Below are 27663 nucleotides of genomic sequence, written 5' to 3'. Positions count from 1 at the left end.
AAGGAGCTAGGAAAAAAACCTGAAAAAAATGCCTTGTTTTTACTCACCATGTCTATTAGGCTCTCCTGTATGCGGCTGAGCGTAGTCCTCAGTCTGCTGCTGATCAAACCCAGCCCAGATGATTCATACTATAGGAGACAGCAAAACACACCCCGTGAGAAAGAGGCTCTGTTGCTTTTCAATCATACTGGAATACACACTCACAAAGTGCAATCTCTAAAGCTCCAGCATGCACACACCACCGATCATCTCCAGGAAACTGCACTTCATACACACAGCTCCCACAAGTGTAGTTCATGACTTATGCTCATTAATTGCAATTTAGTTTTATATTAAAGGGGGAGGATGAATGGGACTGGCAAATCCTCCTGGGAATGTTCACTGGAAATATATTCACAAATGCAGAAACGTATGCAAGCAAGCCAACGTGTTATTAATATGCAACAGCTCTGACATCAGCGAGAGCAAGGCAAACATAAGAAAAATTTTACTATGGGAGCAGAGCAGTACATCTCTAAATTAGACTGCAGTAAAAAAAAAAATTACTTTTAAGAACTGTACATGACTTCATAACAGATTTATGCATTAAAAGTATAATCCTTAAATCCCTTTCAAACAACTTTGTTTAATTCAGTTCAAGATGTAGAATCAATAAATACTTAAATTATTCTTTTTTTGAGCACACTGAGGTGACTACAACTAATTATAAATGTCTCACGTGCATTTGCAAGCACCACAAAAACATTTACAGAAACCTCCTATTAGATTTAACAGACTGTCTGTTAGCAATATAATATAATTAATGAAATATATATTTATAATAAAAATATACATAATATAAAGTAATTACAAATTTTTTTTTATATATCAAATATAATAATTTACATCATACTGTAGATTTTCTTTTCAAGCTGGGCAGACAAAAGCTCTGTAAACTCAAATCTCACAAACAAAGTAGCATGGAAACTAATCTACATCATAACACTTTTTCACACCAGTGTGTGTGTGTGTGTGTGTGTATATATATATATATATATGCATATACACACACACACATATGTACATACATACATACATAAAATATGAGTAAAGGGTTGAAAACACAGCACACAGTGGCAGGCATTTCTACTGCCAGCAGGCTCCACACAGCAGTCTTACCCAATAGACAGGGACCGCCTGTCTGGACACACCAGGTTGAGAGCCTTGTGAAGGCAGAGATGCAGATTGGAAGTGCTTTGCATTGAGAAACAAAAAGGAAAATCAACACAAAGCAAGTAATAAGCCTGCTTTTTCGAATATAATTACTGGGAATTTTTTACTGTAAAGCATTATTTAAGCACAATTAATAATTTTAAAAAATGTCACATTCAATCGTTAAAGAAAACTGATTTCCACCGCATTAGTGCAAGCGAATAGTACAGCAAGCAGTGTCAACTGCCAAGCACAATATTGTGCAATTTAACACTTTGATTTGCTGCCAGGGGGACAATAAAACTGCAGTCTTTCTCTGAATTTAACATTTTTGCAAAGTTTCCAAAGGACCCATCTGTTAGCGTGACAGCATCTTCCTGTCCATTACTAACTCTATCTGCAACATTTAATAAGCACTACTCAGGCCTTTCCCTACACTCAAGTGCTTCATCATTCTGGAGGTGATCCATTTTCAGATAAGCCACTTGCATATTGTTCCTCGTTCTTTCCATTCATTGCCTTTAAGCTAAGTTATTAACTTGAGGCAAAGAGCAATGAATGCCAAGACCAATGCATCTTAAATTATGTGCATGGCAGAGTTAATACTCTGGCTATATACAATGGCATACAGACCTTTCAGATCCTAATGTTGTTCATTACTAAATGAAATGGTGCAATACATAATCTCCATCTCCTTACGAGATTGAATGTCTTGTGTGTTTGGAGTTAGTCATGGGTGAAAGCGAATCCAAATGAGCATATCAATTTCAGCCGCTTTGTAAATATTTTTTTTATAAGTAATATTTACTTTTTTGTCTCCATAGGCTTTTCTTTGAGACCGGCTGCCTCTGATACTGACAGCTACTCTTACTCATTTAAGACTTTGAAAAGTTTCCATTAGTGACAGAAAACCTTCTCAAGCTTTTTCTCTTGCCATCCGCTCAGCAGAAGAGGTGAATGTGCAAAAACCAGAATGAGAGCAATGGAGAAAGATGAGATGTTGTTTTATTTAATGCGCCTTCAAACCTGTGGGGTGGGTTAAAGGCAAAGTGCTCAACCTCGCTGACATCTGACAGCTGATCTTGTGGAGGCTGTATCCAGTCTCCCTCAGATTTGCTGCTAGATTTGGTCAGGACAAAGCTAAAGTGAAAATTTCTCTGGTCAGCACTTAAATATCAAAGATAATACACTACACTGTCACTCAGAGGACATGCGGGGGGAAAAGAGTTGCCTTGGCAAGCTGGAGAAGACTGAATTATCTCTCACTGGTTCACATTAGTTCACATGAACAGCAGTGGCATAAAAAGCCAAAAGTGAAAACTTGAACATCAGCAAAGCCTTGTTCAAATATAAATGTCCAAAAATATGTGGAATTAAAAGCCAGGTCTTCAGAAAGCAAGTAAAAAAAAAATCCAGATCTTGAAACCGTCCTGATTAATACGTCTAGAAGCCCAATTCTCCTCAGGGCTCCTCATTTCCTACAGTTTTTAAAATGCCCTTGTATGTGGCCCATGTCTGCCCAGGAATATTCTTCCTAGGGAGTGAAATTATGACTTATAATGATGCTAAACCACACGCGAAGGCCAAATAGAGTGCAAAGACTTTACTCCTGCTCTGCAAGTGCACTGGCCTCAATCCACCAGCATGAAAGCATTTACTTTTGATTTAGCACTGGCTCAACACAGCAAACAAACAATTATTTGCAAAGAATACAGAGTGCAAATGGCACATTTTTGTGATACTATGAAAATAAAATCATGGAAAGTAGAACTGCTGTAGGCTGCTGAGACTTTGGCCATAAAAGCATCACTGGGACCAGAATTCAATGCACAACGGATATATTTTTGTTTCGTAAGACAAATGTTTCAACCCCACCTGGCTTGTGTGGTAAGATTAAAGACTACTGTCAAATCCAAAGACAGAAACACTTTTTTACAGTTGATAAAACCCATAGACTCCATTTAGAAAACAGCATGTCATTGGTCATGCCAATCAAAGCCTAGACTGACAGGCTGGTATTATTGATAGGGTTAGTCTTGTTGTATAGTTCTCATAAGAATGTTAGGATATTAAAAGGGTCATATGATGCGATTTCAAGTTTTCCTTTCTCTTTGGAGTGTTACAAGCTCTTGGTGCATAAAGCAGATTTTGTTGCAAAGACTAAAGTTGCAAAGACTCAAATCCAAAGAGATATTCTTTATAAAAGTTAAGAGTCAGCCACACCTACCTAAAACGGCTTGTTCTAACACGCCCCCACATATCTAGGTCACTATGTGGAAATATTAGCATAATGCCGCCCAAATGTGCACGCAAAGAAAGAAGGCGTGGTTTCAGGAACAGCAGTCGTGTTGATGCAGCCATGTCAAGGAGACGCTGTGTGATTCAGTGCGAAAGCAATAGCACTTTATTTGGCCTTCCGGAAGTAGATGCAATTAGGAATCATTGATTAAGATGTATTTACAACAGAACAGCACAACCCAGATGTTCGAATTTGTGCAACGCATTTTATGGACGACAGTTTTTTTTAACCTAGAAGAGTACAAAGCTGGCTGTGCACAAAGGCTATTTCTATATATATATAAAAAAAAAATTTTTAAATGGTCAATTCCGACTTTGCTATGACAATCTGGTGCTTCTGAATCAGCGACTGTACTTATGTTTTGTTACTAGTTTAAGTATTTGTTATTGACTGTTCAAATGCAATAGTGTTCAAAAGGACAATGACTTTATGAAGTAGACAAGGCAGTCCTGTAAATCTCAAACTTCTTGGGAAGGAAAGTTTGCAGAAAGTCACATTGTCTGCAGAGGAAGAGTCATGGACCCGTTTGAGCAGCAGATAATCTCACTGAAAAGTGGCTTTACTTCACAAAGGTTTGAAAAACGGGAGTCCCATGTTAGGATAGCTGACAGGCTCAAAGCTTAAATGCAAAGACTCATTTAGAGGTCAAATGGTTGAAATCATGTCACAAATTCAGGGTCTTGAAGACTTTTACTATATGGAAGAAAAGGAAGGTACCAGAGTCTTAGGGAGCTGAAACGGCTGAATTGCAACTAGTGGGTGTCTTTTCCAGTTTACCTGCAATGGCTTGAGTCAGACTTCTGGGAAATCAAAGCAAACAAGGCAACTCCATGTATGCTTTATTATTCCAGTAACGTCTGGGCAGATGAGGTGGCTTAAGTTGTAAGGTCATTTGGGACATTGCACAGAAAATAACCAGAGCTCCAGGAAGCAAGAATCAAGCTGCTTTCAATGGAGCTGCTAAAGTGCGTTATATTGTGGGATATTGCTGTTTTGGCGAAGGCACTGAAGACTCTTCAGATACAGCTTATTGAGTCTCAAAGAGTGAAAATTATGAGGATAATTGAGCTGCTGCCTAATTTTATTTAGGAAGGCCCAGCTCTGAAAACAGATTAATCTAGCCTAAAGTTGTGCTTATTAAAGCCTCGAGAACTGTAGCATCAGGGCACAAGCCTGTGCAGAGGTCTGCATTGAAATCACTCAACAATTCTAGACATGATCTTCTGCAGGCACAATTTTCTTTATCCAAATCTCTCAATAATACTGTATCTCAAACTCTCAAGGATCATTGAAGCACATCTATCCGTTTGTGCATGCAAGTTAGATGTCAAGTTACAGTAGAGTTACATTTCTACTACAAACCTGATTTTTAGGAATGGTGAAAATTAGCAACCGAGAATTCATGCAGACATTTATATCTTTCTTTGATGTTCAGCCTCCTGAGGCAAACTCTACACCTAAACACTTGCTCAAATTATAATGGAAGTAATTATAGAACAGTGCCCATAAGGCTTGCAGACACTAGAGGGAAAAACAATGAGTGTACTTCGCAGGCTTTTCTTAATGAACATGTAACATCCAGACAAAATATACAACACAGCACAGCAAGGATCCAATTGTTTGTAAATAATAAATATTGCATAATCTTAAGTATTAACACTGAACATGGAGGAGAACAAAAATGCTTTGAAATGCATACCATGTCATTGCGGCCAAAGAAGGTGTAGACGGCATACAGGTAATAATCAAAGAGTTGAGAGACACAGTGGATGACATCAAAGGCGATGGGCTTCAGAATGTTCATCATCTGCATATATTTTCCTATAAAAGCAAAATCAATCAGAAAAAAAAGTGAAATATATATATATATGAAAGGCAAACAAATAAGGTTCACATACAGAATATAAAACCACAGATTTAGGGAAATATGAATGCAAATCATGTTGATGTACAGAACTGAAATGCAATACTTTGGCAAATGTCCCATTCAAAAGCCCTTGTGTCGTATTTAAAAGAAATATTTTGGGGAAAATTTTTTTTTTAAATGGCATCCAATGTTGTTTTGGACCCCACTGACTTTCATTATGTGGACAAAACTGTTTTTCAAAATATCTTTCTTTGTGGTCTGAAGAAGAAATTAAGTCATACAGGATTTAAACGACATGGGGGTGAGTAAACAATGACAGAATTTTCCTAGCTATCCTTTTAAGGGAGCATTTTCTCTCCTCTCACCTTAAAATAATTTAAAAGGCTCAATATTTTGAGAAACAAGATTCTCACCAGTCAATCAAAATTGATAAAAAAAACTGATGAAGTTACCAGATGGTGTTTAATCAATTTTAACATCTGGATGTAAAAACTATTCCAGCTGATTTCAGCAAAACATTTTGAACCGCCTAAATCTATTGTTCATTTCACAACATCAGCGCTTTCATCGAAACACCAGAGAAAAATTCACACCCATGGGTTCATGACAGCATCTTTTTGCAAATAGATTTTGTTTAACTTTAACTGAACATTTAAAGATGAATGGCGTCATAGCCTTTATCTCATTCAACACGTCAAACGTGCATTCAAATGAACCTGAAGAGATGAGCAGGCACATGCTCAGAACAGAGCTAATGACCGGAAGCTGAAACAGAACACAGCTGGCTCTAAGAACGCACCTCTTTCATAGTAATTGAGCTATTAGGCTCTTAATTAGAGGGCAAACTGTGGTCTTCTGCCTAGGGCCAACTTTATCATGCACCATATCAGTCTTGCACAGGTACAAGCTCAAAGGTCAATTACTCACCAACCAGGCGAATCACGTTGAGGGTGGTGTTGGTAAGGATGGGGGCATTGTAGTCGGACCTCTTCCGGCTGCGAAGTGTCTCCCTGGACACGCTAATTAAAGGAGGACAGAGCAGGGACACGCAGATCCAGGATTGTTAGGAGCATTATAGTTCAATGACCTTTAAAACTGAAGAGTCTCATTCACACACTTCCTTCATTAACCTGGGTTCGGATTTAACTGAAGTGAGTGTTCTGGGTTTTGCAGAACAGATGCATGATCTTTACCATAGATCATGTGTTCAGTATGTGCGTTAACATGACTTTAACGTGAACAAATTTATTTGCTGACCATTTCTGTGTAAAGTTTTATCCAATTTTGTTACTTTGTAGCCATAAAAATGCACTCCCATAAACCCAAAAAGTTATGATGGAAACAAGTAAACAAGTTTTAAAAATGACAAGTGCCTCACTATAACCTCCATTTTTGCTTTTTCAAAGAAAATGAAGAGCAAGTCGAAATGACTTCTGTGGTAATTAACATCATCAACACAACTGCTGTATTGAACATGGCTTGAGCCCAGAATTTTCCAGATGTGTTCTAAACAAGCACTGAAGTCACAGAATGTGAACAAGAGTCACAATATTGCATTTAAGAAAATTTATGTCAATTTAAATATGCAAAACATTAGAGCCCTCAAAATGCGGCAGTCTCTAACAATGAAGTGTCACAACATGGAATGTGCCAGCTGATTTACTGCAGGGAGAACTGTCAGTCATCTTCGTGAGGAACAAACAGGTATTAAATATTCATCAGGGTTCACTGCCTAATCACATTCCTAATCATTCCCTTGATTTATGATATTTCTATCACACTAAGACATGGAGACCAAGCCAAGAGCAATTATGAAATATAGAAAAAAAAAATGCCAGTTTGCACACTCATATAGTTGGCAATACAGCCACATGATGTAATTCCAAAAGGAGCCTTTTTAACAATCTCCTTGAGACTGTTTGTTTAACATCAAAGCCCCGAATGGCTCTAAACGGGAGCCTTGTGGTCTTAAAAGGCTCATTCTTAATAAAATAAATAAAGCTTTCTTGCTGATAAGAGGCTAATGATAGCTTGTGTCTTCACTGTACACAGTGTGAATTTAAACTATTTCTGTTGCCTTAGAGGAAACATGAGTCCATAAATAAGAAGTTTGCTAGAGGTGGTACTGTGTGACGTGAGCATCTAGATGATGACTCGGTACTGACCTCTTCACTGGACCGTCTCCTGTCTGTTCATCTACATAGTCTTGTTTCAGCTCCTCAGGTACATCACTGTCACTGTCGTAGTCCTGATATACGCTCTTCTCCAGCTCATCTGACTCATACTGCCGAGAGAAGAAACAGAACGGCAAACCAGAACAAGTCATAAACAATACCATTCAAACGGTTTTTAATTAATACTTTTATTCATTTTATTTATTAATTGATTTTAAAGTGAAGCCTTTTATAATATTACAAAAGATTTCCATTTCAAATAAATGCTTTTCTTTTGAACTTTATATTCACCAAAGAATTCTGGAAAAAAAGGATGATTTTCAAATGATCATGGTTTTCAAAAATATTAAGCCACACATCTGCATTGCAAACATTGATAATTAGAAGAAATGTTCCTTGAGCAGCAAACCAGCTAATTAAAATGATTTCTGAAGGAGTGGCTGCTGAAAATTCAGCTTTGCCATCACAGAAATAAATTACATTTTAATATATATTTAAAAAAGTGAATTTAAATTGTAATATTTAACTATAAACATTGCTGTATTTTTACTGCTATTTTACAGCATTGGTGAGCATAAGAGACTAAAACAAAAATTAACACTACTTTTGAAAAGTAGTATACATTTACTGTTTAGTGTCCACTTTCCGAAAAAGGTTTAATTATTAAGAATTTAAGCTGGATTTAGATAGTTTCCCAGCCTGCTCATGCTGGTCTAGTTTGCATTAGTCTGACTAGCATTCCAACAGACCACTAAAACCATCTGAAAATCAGCTTAGCTGGGCTGGGAGACCACCTTAAGCCATCTAAGACCAGCAAACCAGCAGAAAGAGCAGATAACTGATGTGTAAAATGAGAAACTAAAAGCAAATCATAAAAAATAGCCCAGTGATTCAGCCTTAATTCTCTGAGATTCAGAGCTGGCCTTGAAATAAAAGGCCTTTAATGCACCAGTGTCAAAAACGTGCTGCAGATTCAACATAGATAAACGTAACCTTAAACAACCCCTCCAATCAGCAAAGAAAATGAGAGAATGTAAAGCTGGTGGATGCATCACACTGTATCTAGTTACTAACAAAACACCATGGAATATTTAAACCGGTGAGCTTTACAATACAAAAACACTTTGTTCTCTCTCAGGGTAAAAGCACTTGTACCAAGGGCTCGCACTCTCAGTCATCAACACAGAGTGTTTGTTTTCATTACAGGAGCCACATCAGAGCATTAATAATGATGAGTATTTTCTCCACAAAGAAGTAATGGCCTCTGTCAACAGGACAATGAGCCACTTAACGTTACAAAATATTCACGCATCAAATTTTCACTCATTTATTTTCTCCTTTTCAGCAGACGGTTTGGCAAGCATCTAATAAGAATATAAATGTAACTGTAAACCCTTTAAAATGCTTGTTTGCTCAAGCCTGATGCCAAATAGTTTAGCATAAATATTGTTGAACTGTGCTGATTATTCTAGGAAAATACTGAAATATAGAGGAATCAAGAATTTAGATGGTTTAGAAATTACTGGAATTTATCCATATACAAGAGATGCACTGAAATTTTGTTCACGCAAAAACTGGATGAATACTTTGTAAAAAAAAATAAAAATTACAAAAAAAAATCAACAAACAACTTTTTTTTTACCACATACAGTTGGCATTTACTGTAATTTGACTTTTTAAAATAAACCCTTTAAAATGCTTGTTTGCTCAAGCCTGATGCCAAATAGTTTAGCATAAATATTGTTGAACTGTGCTGATTATTCTAGGAAAATACTGAAATATAGAGGAATCAAGAATTTAGATGGTTTAGAAATTACTGGAATTTATCCATATACAAGAGATGCACTGAAATTTTGTTCACGCAAAAACTGGATGAATACTTTGTAAAAAAAATAAAAATTACAAAAAAAAAATCAACAAACAACTTTTTTTTTACCACATACAGTTGGCATTTACTGTAATTTGACTTTTTAAAATATTGCTAGGACCTATATGTTGCTCTGAATGCCATTAATGTAGTAAACTACTACATACCCCATTAGAAGCCAGGACATCCTCCGTCTCCTCTTCCTTATTGTCTATCTGCATCTCAAAAGGATTTCCACCCTGCAGGTACTGCTCAAACAGACAAAGCTCCACCGGCTCTGTGGATTCCGGCTGCCTGCTGGGAGATACTGAAGGAGAACGACACTGACCCATGAACCTAAACTCCTGAAAAATAAACAAATGTATCAGATTTCATATCATACAGATCAAAAAGCTAAAAAAAAGTAGGCTAGGTGGAGATTAGGTGGACTAGGTTTAACTGAACTGTTTGTGCTGGTTGAATGTCCAAGGGGGAAAAAAAGGCTCTAAAGGCCCCAATATACTTCAAGCGAAACTGAAGAATGAACTGGTGTGACATTAATTTGAACAAAATCAGGGAGTTTGAAATGGCTTGCCAAAGCAAACTTTCCGGAAAAGTTCGCTCTGGCTGGTAAACAACTTCAATTGGTCCCTGATGATTTATAATACTGTAGGTAGTGCGCTCTTCTCTGGTTCATTGCTTCTGTTTAGCCTGTCAAGGTTAGACGCGAGTAAAAACATGAACACACTGGTAAGCTGCTGTATAGCAGAAATTGACACTGAAAGCGACACTGACACTGTTTTTACATGTGCTATAAAGTGCTATATAAATAAATGTGATGTGACATGACTTGACTGAAGTGCCGAATTGCAGAGCTGGTACAAAACATATCCACCTCATTATGATCAGATGCTTCCTTAACTGCTATTTTCTCACCCCTGTCAATTTTGTTTTGTTTTGTCAAAGTTGTATTTCTATTTTATTATTGAGTGGAAAGCACACAGCACAGTTACTGTATTCATCAGGTATTTCAAACTTCTTTTTACAGGGGCATTTAGGTTTGGAAATGTACTTAAAAAGAAGCTAATTCTGCAAAATTGGAATAATTTTTATTTTTTTAATTAACTATTAAACTGCAAGGGTGAGAGTGCAAAAGCTGTGAGCAGTAGCGCTAGGTGACCTAAAGCTTCTCACAGTTAAACCGCTTTGCACATTAGAGCTCCAGCAAGAAGTCGTTATGCAAATGTGTCTCATTAAAGAGCACCACTGATTATGCCATTCACTGACTTTCTCTACTACAAAACTAGTGGTACTTTTTTGAGAAAATACCTGTATATTCTGCACAAAACAGTGTAAAAGTTCTATCAGAGAACACTTTATCGAGCAAAAGACCCTGTTTAGCATATAATAATTGAAAGAGATGCATTTCGGTTTATTCGATGGAAACTCTCGGGTGAATATACTTGCCTACCAGGATGTAATTTGTTTTGAGACGGATGACACCCTGACTAGAAGAGAAAACAGCTTATGTTGGAATACAATCAGTGATGATGCTTTCCCTCATTTATCAAGTTGTCAAGCCTTTCCAGAGATTTAAAATGCATATGAAATCCCTCCATTACGGCAAGACGGGAAACCTGAAGGAAGATGATCTACAAAAACCCCTTCTATTTGGTTAGAAAACCACCCACTGGGGACTGATCTAATTTCTGGCATGGCTCTCATAAAAAACACTTTTTGACCCACTAATCATGAGAATTTGTCTATAAACAGTGATTGTTATATAAGAAAGCATGTTCATATGCCTTTGGCTTGTAGCCATGTGTTGATTGTCACTGCGAAGCACGCACAGAACAAAAACTCTCCACCTTATCTTCCTATGCAAATGTGAAATCCCAAAAGACTGCCAGTCATGAATAAAAATCACACTGATACATTTCAATGTCTTATCTGTGGCATTAGGACTTACGTGAAGCTGGGCAATACTGAAATTGGACTTCACAGGGCACAGCTCCCATGTTTCATTTTCAAGAAACATTCGCAACTCCTCCAGGCGAGTTCTGCAGGGGTACAAGGAGAAATGACAAGAGGTTGGCTTTTGTCAACTGAAGACCCTTTGCCATTCAACTCACTGAAAATGAAATGGGCTGGCAAAAACGGTTCAAGAAAGTCGATCAGTGAAGAAGGTTAGAGCAAGTCATGCCACGATGAGTGTCAAAGTGGCCCACTGCCAGACAAGGTCGATGCCAACAGCCTTGTACAAAATGTCAACATCAAAAATTATAATTCATGTTGAATGCTACGTAAGCACAAAGTGGGACATTAAAAAACATTTCGGCAGTTCACATGATCATAAGTTGGGATGAGCTCTCTAGATCAAATTAATTGTTTGACATTTTAAATATCATCTCTAGTCATGTCTTCAATCCATTATATTTTAAATGGTTCAAATTTACAGCACTAGATGAAAAAACGAATCAGTTTTGTTCTCTAAGCCAGAGGGCACAATATATACTGTAAAGGCACAATGTGTTAATGGTGACACAGTGACACCAGAGATTAAGCATTCGAAGGACGGACAGATAATCACTTTATGGATGCTATCCAACTTCTTGAATATTCAGAAATAATGGTAAGATGTCCTCTTTCAATGTCCTCCATCTCATCAAGCAGAAAAGGTCTTTGTAATGCTGACTACAGCAGCAGGGAAGGATATTTCGGCTTTGTTCAGACAGACAGCAACATTTGATTGTTTGGTGTAACTGACTCAAATCACTATAATTGTTTTCTAGTGTGATCACCAAAAAGCACATTAACTCAGATGTTTCCAAACCCTAATTATTTTGTAATGCATTTCAAGTGCTCGTTTCTAATTAAGAAAATGATACAAACTAAGTCCACAATACTTGAACTCTACCCGAATATACATGTGTTCATTCTTTCCTAGGTTCAAATTTACAGCACTAGATGAAAAAACGAATCAGTTTTGTTCTCTAAGCCAGAGGGCACAATATATATTGTAAAGGCACAATGTGTTAATGGCGACACAGTGACACCAGAGATTAAGCATTCGAAGGACGGACAGATAATCACTTTATGGATGCTATCCAACTTCTTGAATATTCAGAAATAATGGTAAGATGTCCTCTTTCAACGTCCTCCATCTCATCAAGCAGAAAAGGTCTTTGTAATGCTGACTACAGCAGCAGGGAAGGATATTTCGGCTTTGTTCAGACAGACAGCAACATTTGATTGTTTGGTGTAACTGACTCAAATCACTATAATTGTTTTCTAGCGTGATCACCAAAAAGCACATTAACTCAGATGTTTCCAAACCCTAATTATTTTGTAATGCATTTCAAGTGCTCGTTTCTAATTAAGAAAATGATACAAACTAAGTCCACAATACTTGAACTCTACCCGAATATACATGTGTTCATTCTTTCCTAGTGAATTACACAAGATTCAATATATAGTGAATGAGTCAGCAGTTTTGGACAATACTGTCATGCACAGTAATGCACAATAAAATGTTGTGAAATACATGAGCAAACTGAAGAAAACTGACCAGTTTTCAGACCTCTCAATGACAGCTACTTACAGTTGTTGTTTCTTGGCATTGGTTTGAAATATATCATTACTATAGCAACTGATGCAGATGCACTGAATATAGACCACAAAATCAGATTTCAGCACTTGCACAATGACAATATAGAGAATCAGTCCTATAGGCCAGATTTGAAAATCAAATTCAATTTGCCAGCAGTGTGAACAAACCCCAGTTGGCTATCCTCTCATCATACGAGTCTCAATGCAGAGATCTGAACACATTTTCAGATTTGAGTATGTGACGGGTACTTAAACATAATTGTTTTTTTTTTACAACCCAGCATTCTAGATATATTCAATACACAATACTGAGATATGGTTGACATCCACATATAACCATATTCTGTTTGTCCTAATGTGATGGTTTACATCTATCATAGAGGCTGTAATGTAATGTGGTTACTATATTTATATCTACATCACTTTTTTATCATTTCTTGCATTTCCTGGGAATTGATCCCATGGCCTTGGTGTTGCTAGTGCAATTCTACATTTTGAGCTACAGGAACCGTGCGGCATTGAAAACATCCAGATTTTTTCTCTCCCCAGATATCAGCACTAAAATAGCATGAACAAATAAACAACACTATTAGTGGCCACAATATAGTGCTGCAGGAATGAGTACTTAAACCTGGAAACTTGCATTTTTGGACTTCCACTTCCATCATCCTGAAGTCAATATTTTTTTTTTTTAAATGGGTTCTTGGTTAAATGTCTCTGATTAACACAAGCTCAAAATATTTTCACATTTTATTCTACAACATAAAAGCACTCATTATTTTAATACAAGGGGTTAAATGGCACTACTGAGCTTTGCGGGGACATTAAAGCCCAAAGTATACTTCACTTTTTAAAGGGGTCATATGATGTTGCTAAAAAGAACATTATTTTGTGTATTTGGTGTATTGAGAACACAAAATTGTGTTTATGCGGTTTAAGGTTCAAAAAACACTATTTTCCACATACTGTACATTATTGTATTGTTTCGCCTTTCTGAAACACGTCGTCTCAATGCAGAGATCTGAACACATTTTCAGATTTGAGTATGTGACGGGTACTTAAACATAATTGTTTTTTTTTTACAACCCAGCATTCTAGATATATTCAATACACAATACTGAGATATGGTTGACATCCACATATAACCATATTCTGTTTGTCCTAATGTGATGGTTTACATCTATCATAGAGGCTGTAATGTAATGTAGTTACTATATTTATATCTACATCACTTTTTTATCATTTCTTGCATTTCCTGGGAATTGATCCCATGGCCTTGGTGTTGCTAGTGCAATTCTACATTTTGAGCTACAGGAACCGTGCGGCATTGAAAACATCCAGATTTTTTCTCTCTCCAGATATCAGCACTAAAATAGCATGAACAAATAAACAACACTATTAGTGGCCACAATATAGTGCTGCAGGAATGAGTACTTAAACCTGGAAACTTGCATTTTTGGACTTCCACTTCCATCATCCTGAAGTCAATATTTTTTTTTTTTAAATGGGTTCTTGGTTAAATGTCTCTGATTAACACAAGCTCAAAATATTTTCACATTTTATTCTACAACATAAAAGCACTCATTATTTTAATACAAGGGGTTAAATGGCACTACTGAGCTTTGCGGGGACATTAAAGCCCAAAGTATACTTCACTTTTTAAAGGGGTCATATGATGTTGCTAAAAAGAACATTATTTTGTGTATTTGGTGTATTGAGAACACAAAATTGTGTTTATGCGGTTTAAGGTTCAAAAAACACAATTTTCCACATACTGTACATTATTGTATTTTTTCGCCTTTCTGAAACGCGTCGATTGGTCTGAAAAGCGAGGTGTGCTCTGATTGGCCAGCTATCCAGTGCGTTGTGATTGGCCAAATACCTTAAGCGTGGGACGGAAATGTTACGCCCCTTATGCTGAGTTCACATTGCACGATTTTAGCCCGATTTTTCACTCGCCAACAGGTTTTGCGAAATCGCCGACAAATGCCCGAAATCAGAGGCAAATCGGTGCTCGTTTGACGCAGTGTGAATTATCAAAGACGCGATCTGAGGGAATCACGCTGTGTGAAATTATTTCTGACTGAAAAACACATCGGCGATGACCTACAGCCAATGAGAGACCAAGATACAGGGCAGCGGGAAGTTTGGGGAAGAGTTATATGAAACGTAGTTCGTGGACCAGTGTTGCCAAATCCGCGATTGCCGCCGGTTGTTTTTTATGTCAGCAGGTTGAAGCGACCCCAATAACGTGATATTTAGGCCCTGGAATGTGAATTGTACCAGGAGAACCCCGCCAAAAAAAATTATTTTACCCCCCAAAGGCGGGTTTTTTACTGGGGGACCCCCTCGAAAGCAATTGGGCTATTTTCAGGCTAGTTTTGAGTAGTAATTGGGTGGGTTTTGTAGCGAAAACCTGGCAACCCTGCACCAGACAGAGCCGTCGGCGATTCTTCCTATTGTGAAGTTATGCAATGTGAAACCCCCTGTCACCGATCCATTGTGCAATGTGAACACAGCAGCAACTGAATGCTACCCCAGATAGTCACTGGCGATCCGACGAGTTTGAAAATCGTGCAGTGTGAACTCGGCATTACCACACTGTGATGCCCTGTCAGGCCGGAGCAAGCGTCTTCACAACATTTGGGCGTGGTTTTGTAAATCTTCCAACATCGTGACGTAGACATGAGGGGGTGTGTTTGAACGAGGCATTTTAGGAGGGCGTGGACGAGTCTTAACTTTTATAAAGAATATCTCTTTGGATTTGAGACTTTAGTCTTTGCAACTTTAGGGATCTTATCTACTCACAAACAGCTTGTAACACTCCGAAGAGAAAGGAAAACTTGAAATCACATCATATGACCCATTTAAACATACGTGAGGGACAGCGTACAGAGTGCATGACGCGAATTTCGTCATCAGAATAGTATGCACGTACTGTACGCACAGGTCGCACATGTGCATTTAATAATTTTTTTTGCAGTAATCAGATGTTCCACAAGGTGGCAACACTGTCCTGGGCCATTGTTTCACAGTAGAAAATGAAACTAAAGAGACGGAACAACAACAAAAAAAAAAATAGAGGAGACTGCAACAACAACAGACGGCTGCATTGACAAGCACTTGTGAGCGAGAGGGTATGAGATAGCTCAGCTTTGGTTTAAAAGAGTTCAAAAATATTTGCTATCGGTCATAACTTATGGGGAAAAATAGAGCAGACACTACGGATGAAGCTTTCAATAGTGCATGTGTCAACCACCCGCGTTCGCGCACAACATAAGAGATACATACATAGAGTATTCTTTGAAAGGCTACGCGTTCGACTGTACACATACGGTAGCGTACACACACAAAAACAAAGTATACTTTGGGTGGCTTTTCTCACACTCTTCGAAACTGAAAATTTCTAAATTGTAGATTTTAAACAAAGATTGAAAGAGAGAAGCTTGATGGTGGTGACATTTAAGTCATGCGACTGTGACGTAGATTGTTTATAGCCAACCTTTAGCTGTTTCCTTCTGGCAATTGTATTTAGGCTTCAAAAATATTTTAAAAAGTTGTGTTCATTTTGTGAATATATTGTTGATGAACAAAACGTGTAAGAATTCTAAACTTGTGTTGGTCACAGAGCTTACTGCCTGCAATAACCCTACAAAATCATTGCAGCAGCACTCTATTCATTTTTAGTGAATCCCTCCTGCAAGTTTAGTTTGGCAATGGGCTATTTATCTTACCTGTGATAGTTCTTAAAGTAGTTTACACTCTGTCTCTTAATGGACTCCTGCAACAACTCAGACTTGCTGCCGCAGAATTCCTCTCCCACTTGCATCAACCTGTCAACAAGAAAAACAAAAAACAGACAAGAAAAAAAAATTAAGTAGAAAGCAGTTCACTCTTCTAATTAACCCCAAAGAGTTACTTCACATCACATGTACCAGCGAGGGCAGAAAATGGTGCCTCTATTCACACAAGTCGGTGACCCCAAGGCAGGATCAATACAGAGGGCTGCAGTTTCACACACTAAATGGCCTTTTAATTGAGCCCTGTTAATGGGGATGACCGCACCACCCCTCTTGTTGAGGAACAAGCAGTTTCTTTGATGCCCCCTGGCCCCATTCTCTCTTTAGGGAAGTTTCTCATGAGGTAGAAGGGATGGTGAGGGAAACGGTGAAGTTGGTCCCTGCAGGCCAATCCAATTAGCACTAATGAGGAAGTGGGTCCCTACCTGCTGATAACATCCAGAACCACAATGAAGTCGTCGTACTTGAAGTTGGACACGTCTGTTCCCAGCAAATAAGCTTTCACTTTCAATTGGACCTCCTGGGGGCAGAGAGAGGAGGACGAGAGGTGGGAGGGCGAGTCATGAAGCTAATGGAGGAACGAAGAACAAAGTAAATGAGTGCACTCCCTACCTGCCAGATCCGCGTTAAGCCATGTTCCAGCTTCTTCTTCACATAGCTGCGGCCCACAGTGGATTCGTCTGAGCCCTCTGCGCTGGAATCATCTACAAACACAGGATTCACAGCACAGTTATTTTTAAAAGTACCTAATACTCCAGTATACTCATTATATGCCACCATGACAGGAGCCGAGGTTAGTCTGATACAGTTTGGTACACGATTTCATTATGTTGCGCATTATCTTCAACCAGGATCTTATGTTCTTATAAAAACTGACTCCAAAAATTGACTAAAATGATGAAATACTGACTAAATTTAAAGGACATTTTCATCAAAAGCATTAAAACTGATTAATACAGAAGTGGGTCCTTTGAAGCTCACGTGGCTCACCTCCAAAAATTGACTAAAATGATGAAATACTGACTAAATTTAAAGGACATTTTCATCAAAAGCATTAAAACTGATTAATACAGAAGTGGGTCCTACTTTGAAGCTCACGTGGCTCAAGTCAATAAGGACCACATTGAACTAGGTACCAATAATAGAACATCAAGTAAATTTCACAATTGTTTGCAACCCCAATGAATGTCAGATACACGACACAAAACCAGCCGGTAACACTTTACTTGAAGGGGTGTGCATAAGACTGACATGACACCTTCATAATCATGACATGACAGACAGTTGTCATAAATATTCATAAAAACCCTTCATATTCATGACATGTGTCATGTCATGATTATGTAGGTGTCATGTCATGATTATGAAGGTGTCATGTCAGTCTTATGCACACCCCTTCAAGTAAAGTGTAACCAACCAGCCTAACTGTGTTCAGTATTAATGCTATCCAGTCAAGAGAAGACGGTAGTTTCTCTGTCAGATTTGTTGTTTGATTAACATTCAGACAAAAAAAATATTGAAAATTATTTATAAAACTTTTATATGATATATAATTATATAAAGTATAGAAGTATATAAAAAAAATACACTGAAGTTTAACAAATGAAATTAAATAAAAATTTAATTGAATTTAGATTAAATTAGGCCCACATAAGGTGACTTGATCCTGAAACTATGAATTTGACACTCCTGTCTTACAATAATCAGACTGATAACAAGCTCTTCCTGCAACAAAGCAGCTGCCGCTCCTCATCAGGGGAAGTGTTCATCCTGACATACCAAAGTGAGTTTAATCAAAAAGGACACCTATCAGAGTCATCAAAATTTACCATGAAGATGTGCATCATCTATCCTGACAGAAGCTGTACCCATTATGTAACGTGCACTAAACTAAATTGAAACTTCAAAAAACTTCTGCATCAGTTCATTGTGAATTCACAGTGCTGCTTTTCATTGCTTTAGCCATTATGCATCAGCTCTAACGTAAAGAGAAGGATACTTATGATGAGAATAATGATATGACCAGCAGAGATGAGTGTATTAGGAGCGTGAATGTGGGCGACTGATCTTAATGTTTATATACGCACAGTGTGACTGAAAGTGACTAAATACAAAAGCCCTTCAGGTGGGATTTATTCTGGACTGATACTCCAGCAGCCTCTTAGTGACGCAACATAATTATTGTGTCATTGATGTGCAGATTATACAAAAAGTTCCACCTCAGCACTCTCACTGCAAGTCATCTCTAGAGAAAACAAACAAGCATTTACACATGAACCTCCTGTGCAAAAAGTGGTGCTGGTTTGCCAAAGCGAAAACTTTGCCAAAACAAAACAAACAACATAAAATATAATAATAAAAAAGACATACAACACAAATCAAAGAAACAAAACCTAACAAAACAAAAACAATGCAAAACAAAAAAAACAACAACAAACATGAAACAAAACCATACCAAACAAACACGAAACAATTCAAAGCAAACAACAAAGCAAGGCTAAACAAAAAGACAAAAACAAAACAAAACATCAGAAATCAAAACAAAAATGACACAAAAAGGGCACAGGGTGACCGAAACCTTAGCATAATCACACACAAAATTTCTAAACAGGGAAAATAAGAGTGGCTAAAGTTGTGCAGTGAAGGAGTGGGACAGTTATCAGCTAATTTGCTTTGCGTCACCATGTTCTGAAAACTTAATTGCGAGCATTATCCCACCCCGTGGATTGTGAGGTTAAGATGAGAGAGACCATTGGTTCCAATGTTTTTAGGAAACACAGTCCAGTTCCTGATTGGGCACCAGCTTTGGCACCCTATTGGTGGAAAATGGGCAAATGAAACATGGCACAAGTACTGGGACCGTTAAAGAAAGCTTTAAAGAAGACCTCAGCGCCAGTGATTGATGGGATTTTCAGCGGATGCTCAGCGCAGCCAGCAGATGGATGTTCGGCACTCAGAAAAGATAACTTTTATATAGGGGAAGAGTATTTTTATATAACAGTCCTCGCTTAAACCCCAGAGAGACACAGTCATCACTCGAGAGTTGTGTCTGTGCCGGCTTCATGTCATCTTAGTAGCACTAGAGAGAAGAAAATAACACCCATAGTAAAAGCAAACCAGTTTTAGATTTTACAGTATGCTCATGTATACTTTAAAAACTATATTTGCATCATGCTTCAGTACATACTCTTACAAATCTCATCTGGCTTTAGTTGTACAGATCATGACTTCAGCTGCAAAAAAATGCAAAACATTGATATTTCACAGAGGCTAAATCCACAGAGCTCCAGGCAGCCTTTACCCTTTTCCTCGCTCATAACATGAAAGATTTTTTGAAGTCCCTATCGCTGATGGGAACCTTTCTGAACCCCACAGGGAAAGCGCGTCCAAACCACACATCAGGAAATAAATGAGGTGGAAGAAAACGGTTGGTGTGTGTGAGCAACTAACGCCTCAGAAAGTCACATGACAATCCAGTGCCCAAACAGTTATATCTAGCCTCCGAAGTTGAATATATTCACATTGAACAAAGATGCAGGAAAAAGGAGAGGAAGGAAGATATTAAACCTGGGTTGAAAAAGAAAAGAAAAAAAGAGAGAAAAAAAACCTTCCTGTGAGACCTGGCTCATACAATTATGATAACAGTATCAGCTCAAATGCTTACACTCAGTGAAGTGTGAAAGAATCAGGTTGGGAATATTGAGTACGATTAAATGCACAACCTTACATGGTTTATGCCTGAAAAGCCCAACAATGTGGGGTTTTTTTTCAATGCAAATATTTCATTATTGGTTATGGGTCAAAATAGGCATTAAGCACATACCATTGTACATTTTGATATAAAACAAAAACCAAATGATTCCAATTTACGGTAAACAACTTTCTTGAGCTAATCTGAGATATTACCGTGCATGTAAATAGACTCATTGATAAAAGTATCACGCCTAGTTCCTGGAATGACAGCTGTACAGGATGTTCACTGTCAAGCAAACGCGTGGTGGTTTTTAATCAAGGATGCTCAACATATGACCTCATTACATTGACTTTGTGAGCTGTAGAAGCACCATTAAGTAGTTCAAAAGAAATTGTGACCTTGGAGCAATGAAGAGAACAGATGATTTCTTTCTGCTCATGATTATATCTATGCATTTATCCAGAAAATATAGCAGCAGGATCAATAACATGCAATTTAAAGAGTGACAGTCCCATGACAGAAAAATAGTTTTTGCACCCAGACCTTGACCTATACAGTGGAGTCTATAAGTCTGAGACCACTATTAACTAGTTGCATATTACTAATATTAATATAAAATATTTCATTACTAAATTCATTACACTCTAAAAAATGCTGGGTTGTTTCAACTCAACTTTGGGTCACATATGGACTAACCCAACCATTGGGTTAAACTTTTACATTAAAAGTTTTTTTATTTTTAACCCAAAAGTTGAGTTAGTCCATATTTGACCCAAAGTTGGGGTGAAACAACCCAGCATTTTTTAGAGTGTACCAGCATAACAAATCAAGTAAAAGTTAGACTTTCAGAAAAACGAACAAGAAAAACTGTAATATAAAGAATCTAGTTAAAATACAATAGATGATGGTAAAAAAATATTTGTACTAAAAACAATTCTGTAAAAAATAAATGTAAAAGAGTAAACATTTAAATATGATTTAAAATATGAAAAATGTTATAAAATATATATATACATATTTTTTTCCCCTTTACATTCATATGTGGTCTCCAGCATTTGGATCCGTCTGTCTGGAATCTAAAATATCCCATTTGAACCTCTCCATTTAAATGTAATGAAAGAACCCCTAAAGGTGTTTCTTTGGTGTTCAGTTGCTGAAATGAAGTTATTTTCTAAGCTCCTTTCATTAAACCTGCAGGATCAGAGCTTCTGGAGCCGAATCAAAGAGCTCCTTGGCTCCTGACAATAGAGTTGGACTTTTCCCCAATCATTTCAGTCCATGAGGAGTGCAGCTATGCAGAGCCACAGAGTACATCACTGAAGACAAATATCATCTCCCTGGCAGCAGCTTCTCACACATACACACAAACTGGAGCGGAATGAGCACACATTCGCTCCCACACAAACACGCAACAGCACACTGTAGAGATTTCAGCATCCCAGGGAATTCTTGGGAAAGGAGAGAAGCAGACTAACCGAACAGGCCGTTCGAGGAAAAATCAATGAGGTGAAGAAAATACAGAACATGAACCGAGCAGCACAAGAAGCCAGAGTCCTCTCACTAATGATCGCTAACACGCAGGAGTTCTTTAGAGCATGAGTAATGAATTTACACTGGAAGCTGACTGCATCTAAAAGTGTCTTTGGTTTGACTGCTGCCATCAGCATATACTCCCTTACATGTAACTGAACTAAGACCGTGAAAGAGGAACATGTTTTTTTAACTTCGCTTATCTGAATTGTTGGCATCATTGTTGGTAATAAGTGGCTTCTATTTGTTTATATACACACATACACACTATAATTTACAAAACATACAAATAAGTAAATAAGTAAAAATCAGATGTCTACATTTTAAATCACTGCAAATAAAGCTTATTGAAGTTGTGGCCAATGGTGAACATGAAGGCCAAAGACATTAAAGTATGGAGCTCATGTGGATGAGGGTTCGAATCCAGGCAGCATTGTGTTCTGATCCAGTTTTTTTCTACCCAACATTTCTTTTCATTGCTCCACTTTGCTATCAATAAAATAGTATAAAGCAACCTAATAAATACATTAATTAATTAATTAATAAAACAAAATAAAATAAATTCTACATTTAAATCAAGGGTTTAAATACTACTGCAAAGCAACTTATAATAAAAAATAAAAAAAACACCACTGTTCAAAGATTTGGGGTTGGTAAGATTTTTAAATGTTTTTTTAAAGAAGTCTCTTATGCTCATCATGGCTGCAGTTATTTGATCAAAAATACAGCAAAACAGAAGAAATAATCAGTCCTTCCATTTTTTCACGATTCCGCGATCGCTGAATCCGCGCAAAATCAACAAAATGTTGCATTTCTTTGCGATCCTGCATAATTTGTAATTTCACCGCAAAATAAACGCAAAAATTACAGTAATTTTTTTTTAAATTAATTAATTAAAATGATCTAACTAAATTATCCCTAATTTTATTAAAGTTGGAAAGGTTTATTTTCATGAGGATGCAGATGTTGCGCATGTGATGTCAGTGAGTGGTCTGTGTGAAACAAAGTGAAACTCCCCTGAGTCACAAATAACTGCCACGGACCAGCAAAGCAATTTCCTAATGTAGCTATCACACCAGACTGGGGGGTAAATTGTTTTGAAGTCCTTGCAATAAAATTCGGATGACAAAAGACATTCTACTGTTGACCATACTATATCAGCGGGAGCAAACATCTGCGACATATGGACCTGTCTGTGGAATCAAATGCAAGCAGTTAACAATGTCTGAGGTAGCTTCTATATGACGGCCTCTGGACACGAGCGAAAGGAAGTAAGCAAAAGTGATTATTGTTTTATATGGCTGGGTGGTATGACGATATAAGTGTCACATCGACAGAGATTTATATCCGCACAGCTTTCAGTGAGCAACAGGCTACTGTTTAAAGTTATTAACACAGAGCAATTAAGAAACATGCATGGATGACATTCTTGGTAGTAATAAAAATAGAGCTATTAAAAACGCAGTATACCGCATAAAATAACTCGATTCAGACAGGCGGACTGACACAATCAGTTATGTTTTAAGCGAACAAACCGTTTGGGGGGGAAAACAGTTTGGGACATGTGTTGGATTATTGGATCTGCGCATTACTGTAGGTCTACTGTAGTGTCGTTAATATTAATGCGACAACAATAGCAGCAGCAAAAATAAAGTGCCTAAATTAAGCATTGCTTATCTTTATGTTGCACTTATTTGCCCTGTTGTCATTTGTTTCTTTTCAAAATAAACAAATGTTATGCATTTTGTTTGTTCTTTGTGTCATGTATGAATGTTGTGCATCTAGCATAATTTATAATATGGTAAATATGCTATCATAATTATATATATTTTTTAAAGCATTGCAAATTTTTTGCACATTTCTGGAAATTAACACCACAAATTACCAGTCATTTTGATCGCAAAAAAATTGCGAAATCCTGGAGGGATGAATAATATTGTGAAATATTATAGCAATTTAAAGTAACTTTTCAATATGTATTATAGTAATTTATTCCTGTGATGGCAAAGTTTAAATTTTCATTAATTTAACATTTATTATTATTTTCAATATTATAAATCAAAACAGTTGTGCTGCTTAATATTTTTGTTGAAACTTTTTTGTAATGAATTTATTTACTATCAGTTTTAATCAATTTATTGTATTCTTAACAAAAATATATATGAAAAAATATAGTGTAAATATATATACTAGGTAATATGTCACCTTTGATTTATGCCACAGTAGCACGAGATTTTCTCACAAAATATTTAAGTCATGTAATTAAAAAACATGTGCAATTAATTCAATTAAAATTGTAGTTGATTGACAACCCTAATAGGCTTTCAAAAATAAAGAGTAATCGGTATCGGCCAAAATTTTCATATCGGTGCATCCCTAATTTACATTTAGTCATTTTGCAGATGCTTTTATCCAAATATTTTGCAGCGACTTACAATTGGGGGATAAATAAAGCGATTCTTCTTAAAGAGGCAAACAGATACAGGAAGTGCTTGTAATACCAAGTTTCTAGACATTGTTCAAATAAGTACAAGCTAGGCATAATAATATGTCATGTGCTAGCCCTCACTGAGGCTCATCTTCTCTGGCAGCTCTGTATTTACAGCTTATTCAGGAGGGACATGAAGGGTAAAGTGACATTGATTACTCATAACCTTTCCTCCTGGTAAATCTGAAAGGATGGAGGTATTCAACTGTAATTCACTATGAACAGCAGGAAATAGGGTTCTATTAAAAGATGGTCATTAGGTTGTCAGGTTTCTTATTAAAAGCTAGTTCAATTTAAAAGAATATGATGAGGAGAAGCACAAAAGAGATGAGTGGGAAAATAAAAAGAATTTGACCCAAGCTGACAGGACTGTCTGACACTGGAGGGCTAATGCTTCAGAAAGAATTAGAGCTAATTTAGTTCAGCAGGATGGGGGGAAAAAAAAACTATACGTCACAAGTAAATCACCATTAACGTCACATTACATCTCCATGAAATAATCAAAAACATCTTGATCATATCAAGAACATCACACCATCGTTTAAAAATACCTCCTCAGGTCTAAACTCTGTAGAAGCCCATTTCCGCCACTGAATTAATAAAAAAAAAAAGGTAATTGTGACTTTTTATCTCACAATTCTGACTTTTTTTCTCATAATTGAGTGATACAAACTCGTAATACTAACTTTTTTCTCAGAATTGCGTGATACAAACTCGCAATTGCGAGTTATAAAGTCAGAATTGTGAGATATAAACTCGCAATTCTGCCTCGTTTTACGTTTACATCACGCAATATTTTTTCTCTCACAATTCTGACTTTTTTTCACAGAACTGTGACATATAAACTCGCAATTGCGAGAAAAAAGTCAGAATTGCGAGTTTATATCTCACAATTCTGTGAAAAAAGTCAGAATTGTGAGATAAAAAGTTGCAATAACCTTTTTTTTCTTCTTTTTTTTTATTCAGTGGCGGAAATGGGCTTCCCATAAAACACAGTTTGAGAAGACAAAACCACATATTTTCCCAGCATGAAAACAACAAACTCTGACTTTAAGAAGTCAAGTATAAGGACATTTTTGACTTCCAAAATGAGAACATATATCCAAAGAACAGACAAACCACCCTTTTGCAGCACAGAAATGCGTAACTGCCGCCCATGCATTCTTTAGTCTTGAAGTGATTATTTTGTGCTAAGGAAGCATCATCAAAAATCACACGGTCAGTCTTTCTTAAACCATGCAGTAAATCTGTTACTAGTCTGAGACATGAGGGATGCATTAAATACAAAAACTGTTGAAATCCTCACTTTGAATGTCCTCGTTCACACTTGACAGTCTCCTAATAAAGACAAATGGCTGAATTGTTTAGGAACAAAAGCAATGCATGATTTACTGCCTCGTTCAGAGAAAGCATCTTTCCCAAAGTTCCCAGTTGCTCTATTCCCACTCAACAGAGCCAAACCTCTAAAGCAGGACCTTCAACCAAAGTTACAACATCTTTGTCCCTTCTTACTCAAGCACATATGTATGACCAAAGCAGAGCAGCTGTGCTTTCCCAATGACACAGACACGATCAATCTAAACTGTGAACCGAACCCCCAAAACGATCCTGAGAAAGACCCTGACAAATCAAGGTCTAACTTGCATTCTAATTAATTACTTTCGACCGGTTTTTCCACACATGGCTGTCAGCGATTATACACCTTGTGAAATTAGATAGCACAGCAAGTCACAGGCCAGCGGAGGCAATTTACCTGTTGATAGCTCTGGCAACTAAGAGGAGGAAAGTTAAGTCATCTTGATACGGACCAAGATGAATACCGTATGCAGCGGCATGCAACAAGAGGTGTAATTGTCAATTTCACACAGGGATTGGTGCATTATTCAATGTTACTGACACACGTAAAAAGTAAAGCATATATGATATACTGCACTCACTGCAGAACAGAATTTCAACTAGATATATGTAGATGTTTGAATTTTCCCCGAGATCATTACCATTCACCCTTTTAAATTATGAAATGCAATCTCATATTTAAAACCATTAAGCTCTGACTTAGGCTTAAGGGAACACTTAATAATAAAGTTCACTTAGTTAACATTAGTTGATGCATGAGATATCACAAAATAACAATGAACAACAATTTCACAGTATTTATCAATTCTAGCTAATGTTAATATATAAACTTATACATATACTATGGTTTAATGTCAGTCATTTATGTTCATTCATAATACAAGACACTAATGTTAATTTATAAAATTTGAAATGTAATAACATGAAGAAATTAGCATTAACCAAGATTAATAAATGCTGTATTATTTTATGTAAGTAATGAATAGGATCTTGTAAAATATTACCAGTTACGCTGGTAAAATATTACTCAGACATATGTGTAGCATCTGGACCACTCAAACACACAATATATATTTCGTTAGCTAGATTTAACAAATACTCTGTAACACACCAGGAAGCCGAACAGCCCCCTGGTTCCATGGTAACCCTGACACCCGATACATTTACGACCTCCTGGAATTTAGGTGAAGAAAATCAGTTCCTTGCCCATAGGGAAAATCCACAAGGGAAGGACTTTTCTTTGCTAATTAATTAATAGGAAAACCTTTCTTTGAATGAACACACATGATCCTTCAGGTCATTGGGTATATTATTGTCATCGTGTATTTTGTCTTTGAAATTGTATACTGTTATCCAGGCTTATAATCGAAACACACTCCTGTCAGCTTACATATATATAACTCTACCATGTTTAGTATCTATGAATTCGTATTCGGATGATCTAATTGAGAGTGTATATTGTATGTTTACACCTACGCAACATATTAGTGTTCTAAGAGTCTTTAATAATTTTTATCCGAGTTTCATATGCAAATTACCATGCTTTCAAACAAAGGGCCATAAAAATGCCCCAGTATCTCAGAACTCCCACTTGAGATTCCAGACTTCCTCATTGGACAAGCCCGTCTTGAGAAGCGTGAATCTTTGCAGGCTTTAAAGGACGCACTTCATGTGACCCGCCCAGTCGGTGGTTCTGTTAGGTTTCGATAAGACGCTCCAACGCTCCAGAACATCCTAAGCTCGTGCCAGGCTTCGGCCTTGTCCTTTCCATTCATCAAGATCCTCTGACTCAAAACTGGTTCTTTTCAT

General features: G+C 37.1%; 1 protein-coding gene across 1 annotated transcript in view; it reads right to left on the bottom strand.

Annotated features, from left to right (window-relative positions):
- LOC107558573 (syndetin-like) overlaps positions 1–27663 on the bottom strand; it is a 112032-nt gene that overhangs the window by 41739 nt on the left and 42630 nt on the right. Inside the window, exons 9-18 of the mRNA XM_016242235.1 lie at positions 17399–17490; positions 17212–17306; positions 16721–16819; positions 11347–11437; positions 9566–9742; positions 7523–7641; positions 6285–6376; positions 5190–5311; positions 1159–1233; positions 48–128 (exon numbers count right to left, since the gene is read on the bottom strand). Coding sequence (XP_016097721.1) covers positions 48–128; positions 1159–1233; positions 5190–5311; positions 6285–6376; positions 7523–7641; positions 9566–9742; positions 11347–11437; positions 16721–16819; positions 17212–17306; positions 17399–17490 — 1043 coding nt within the window. The remainder of the gene's footprint in view (positions 1–47; positions 129–1158; positions 1234–5189; positions 5312–6284; positions 6377–7522; positions 7642–9565; positions 9743–11346; positions 11438–16720; positions 16820–17211; positions 17307–17398; positions 17491–27663) is intronic.

This window comes from Sinocyclocheilus grahami, unplaced genomic scaffold (genome assembly GCF_001515645.1).
Source record: "Sinocyclocheilus grahami isolate Dianchi unplaced genomic scaffold, SAMN03320097.WGS_v1.1 scaffold650.1, whole genome shotgun sequence".
NCBI classification, from domain to species: Eukaryota; Metazoa; Chordata; class Actinopteri; order Cypriniformes; family Cyprinidae; genus Sinocyclocheilus; species Sinocyclocheilus grahami.
The sequence above is the reverse complement of the archived record's forward strand: the minus strand, read 5'-3'. Positions and strand labels throughout refer to the sequence as shown.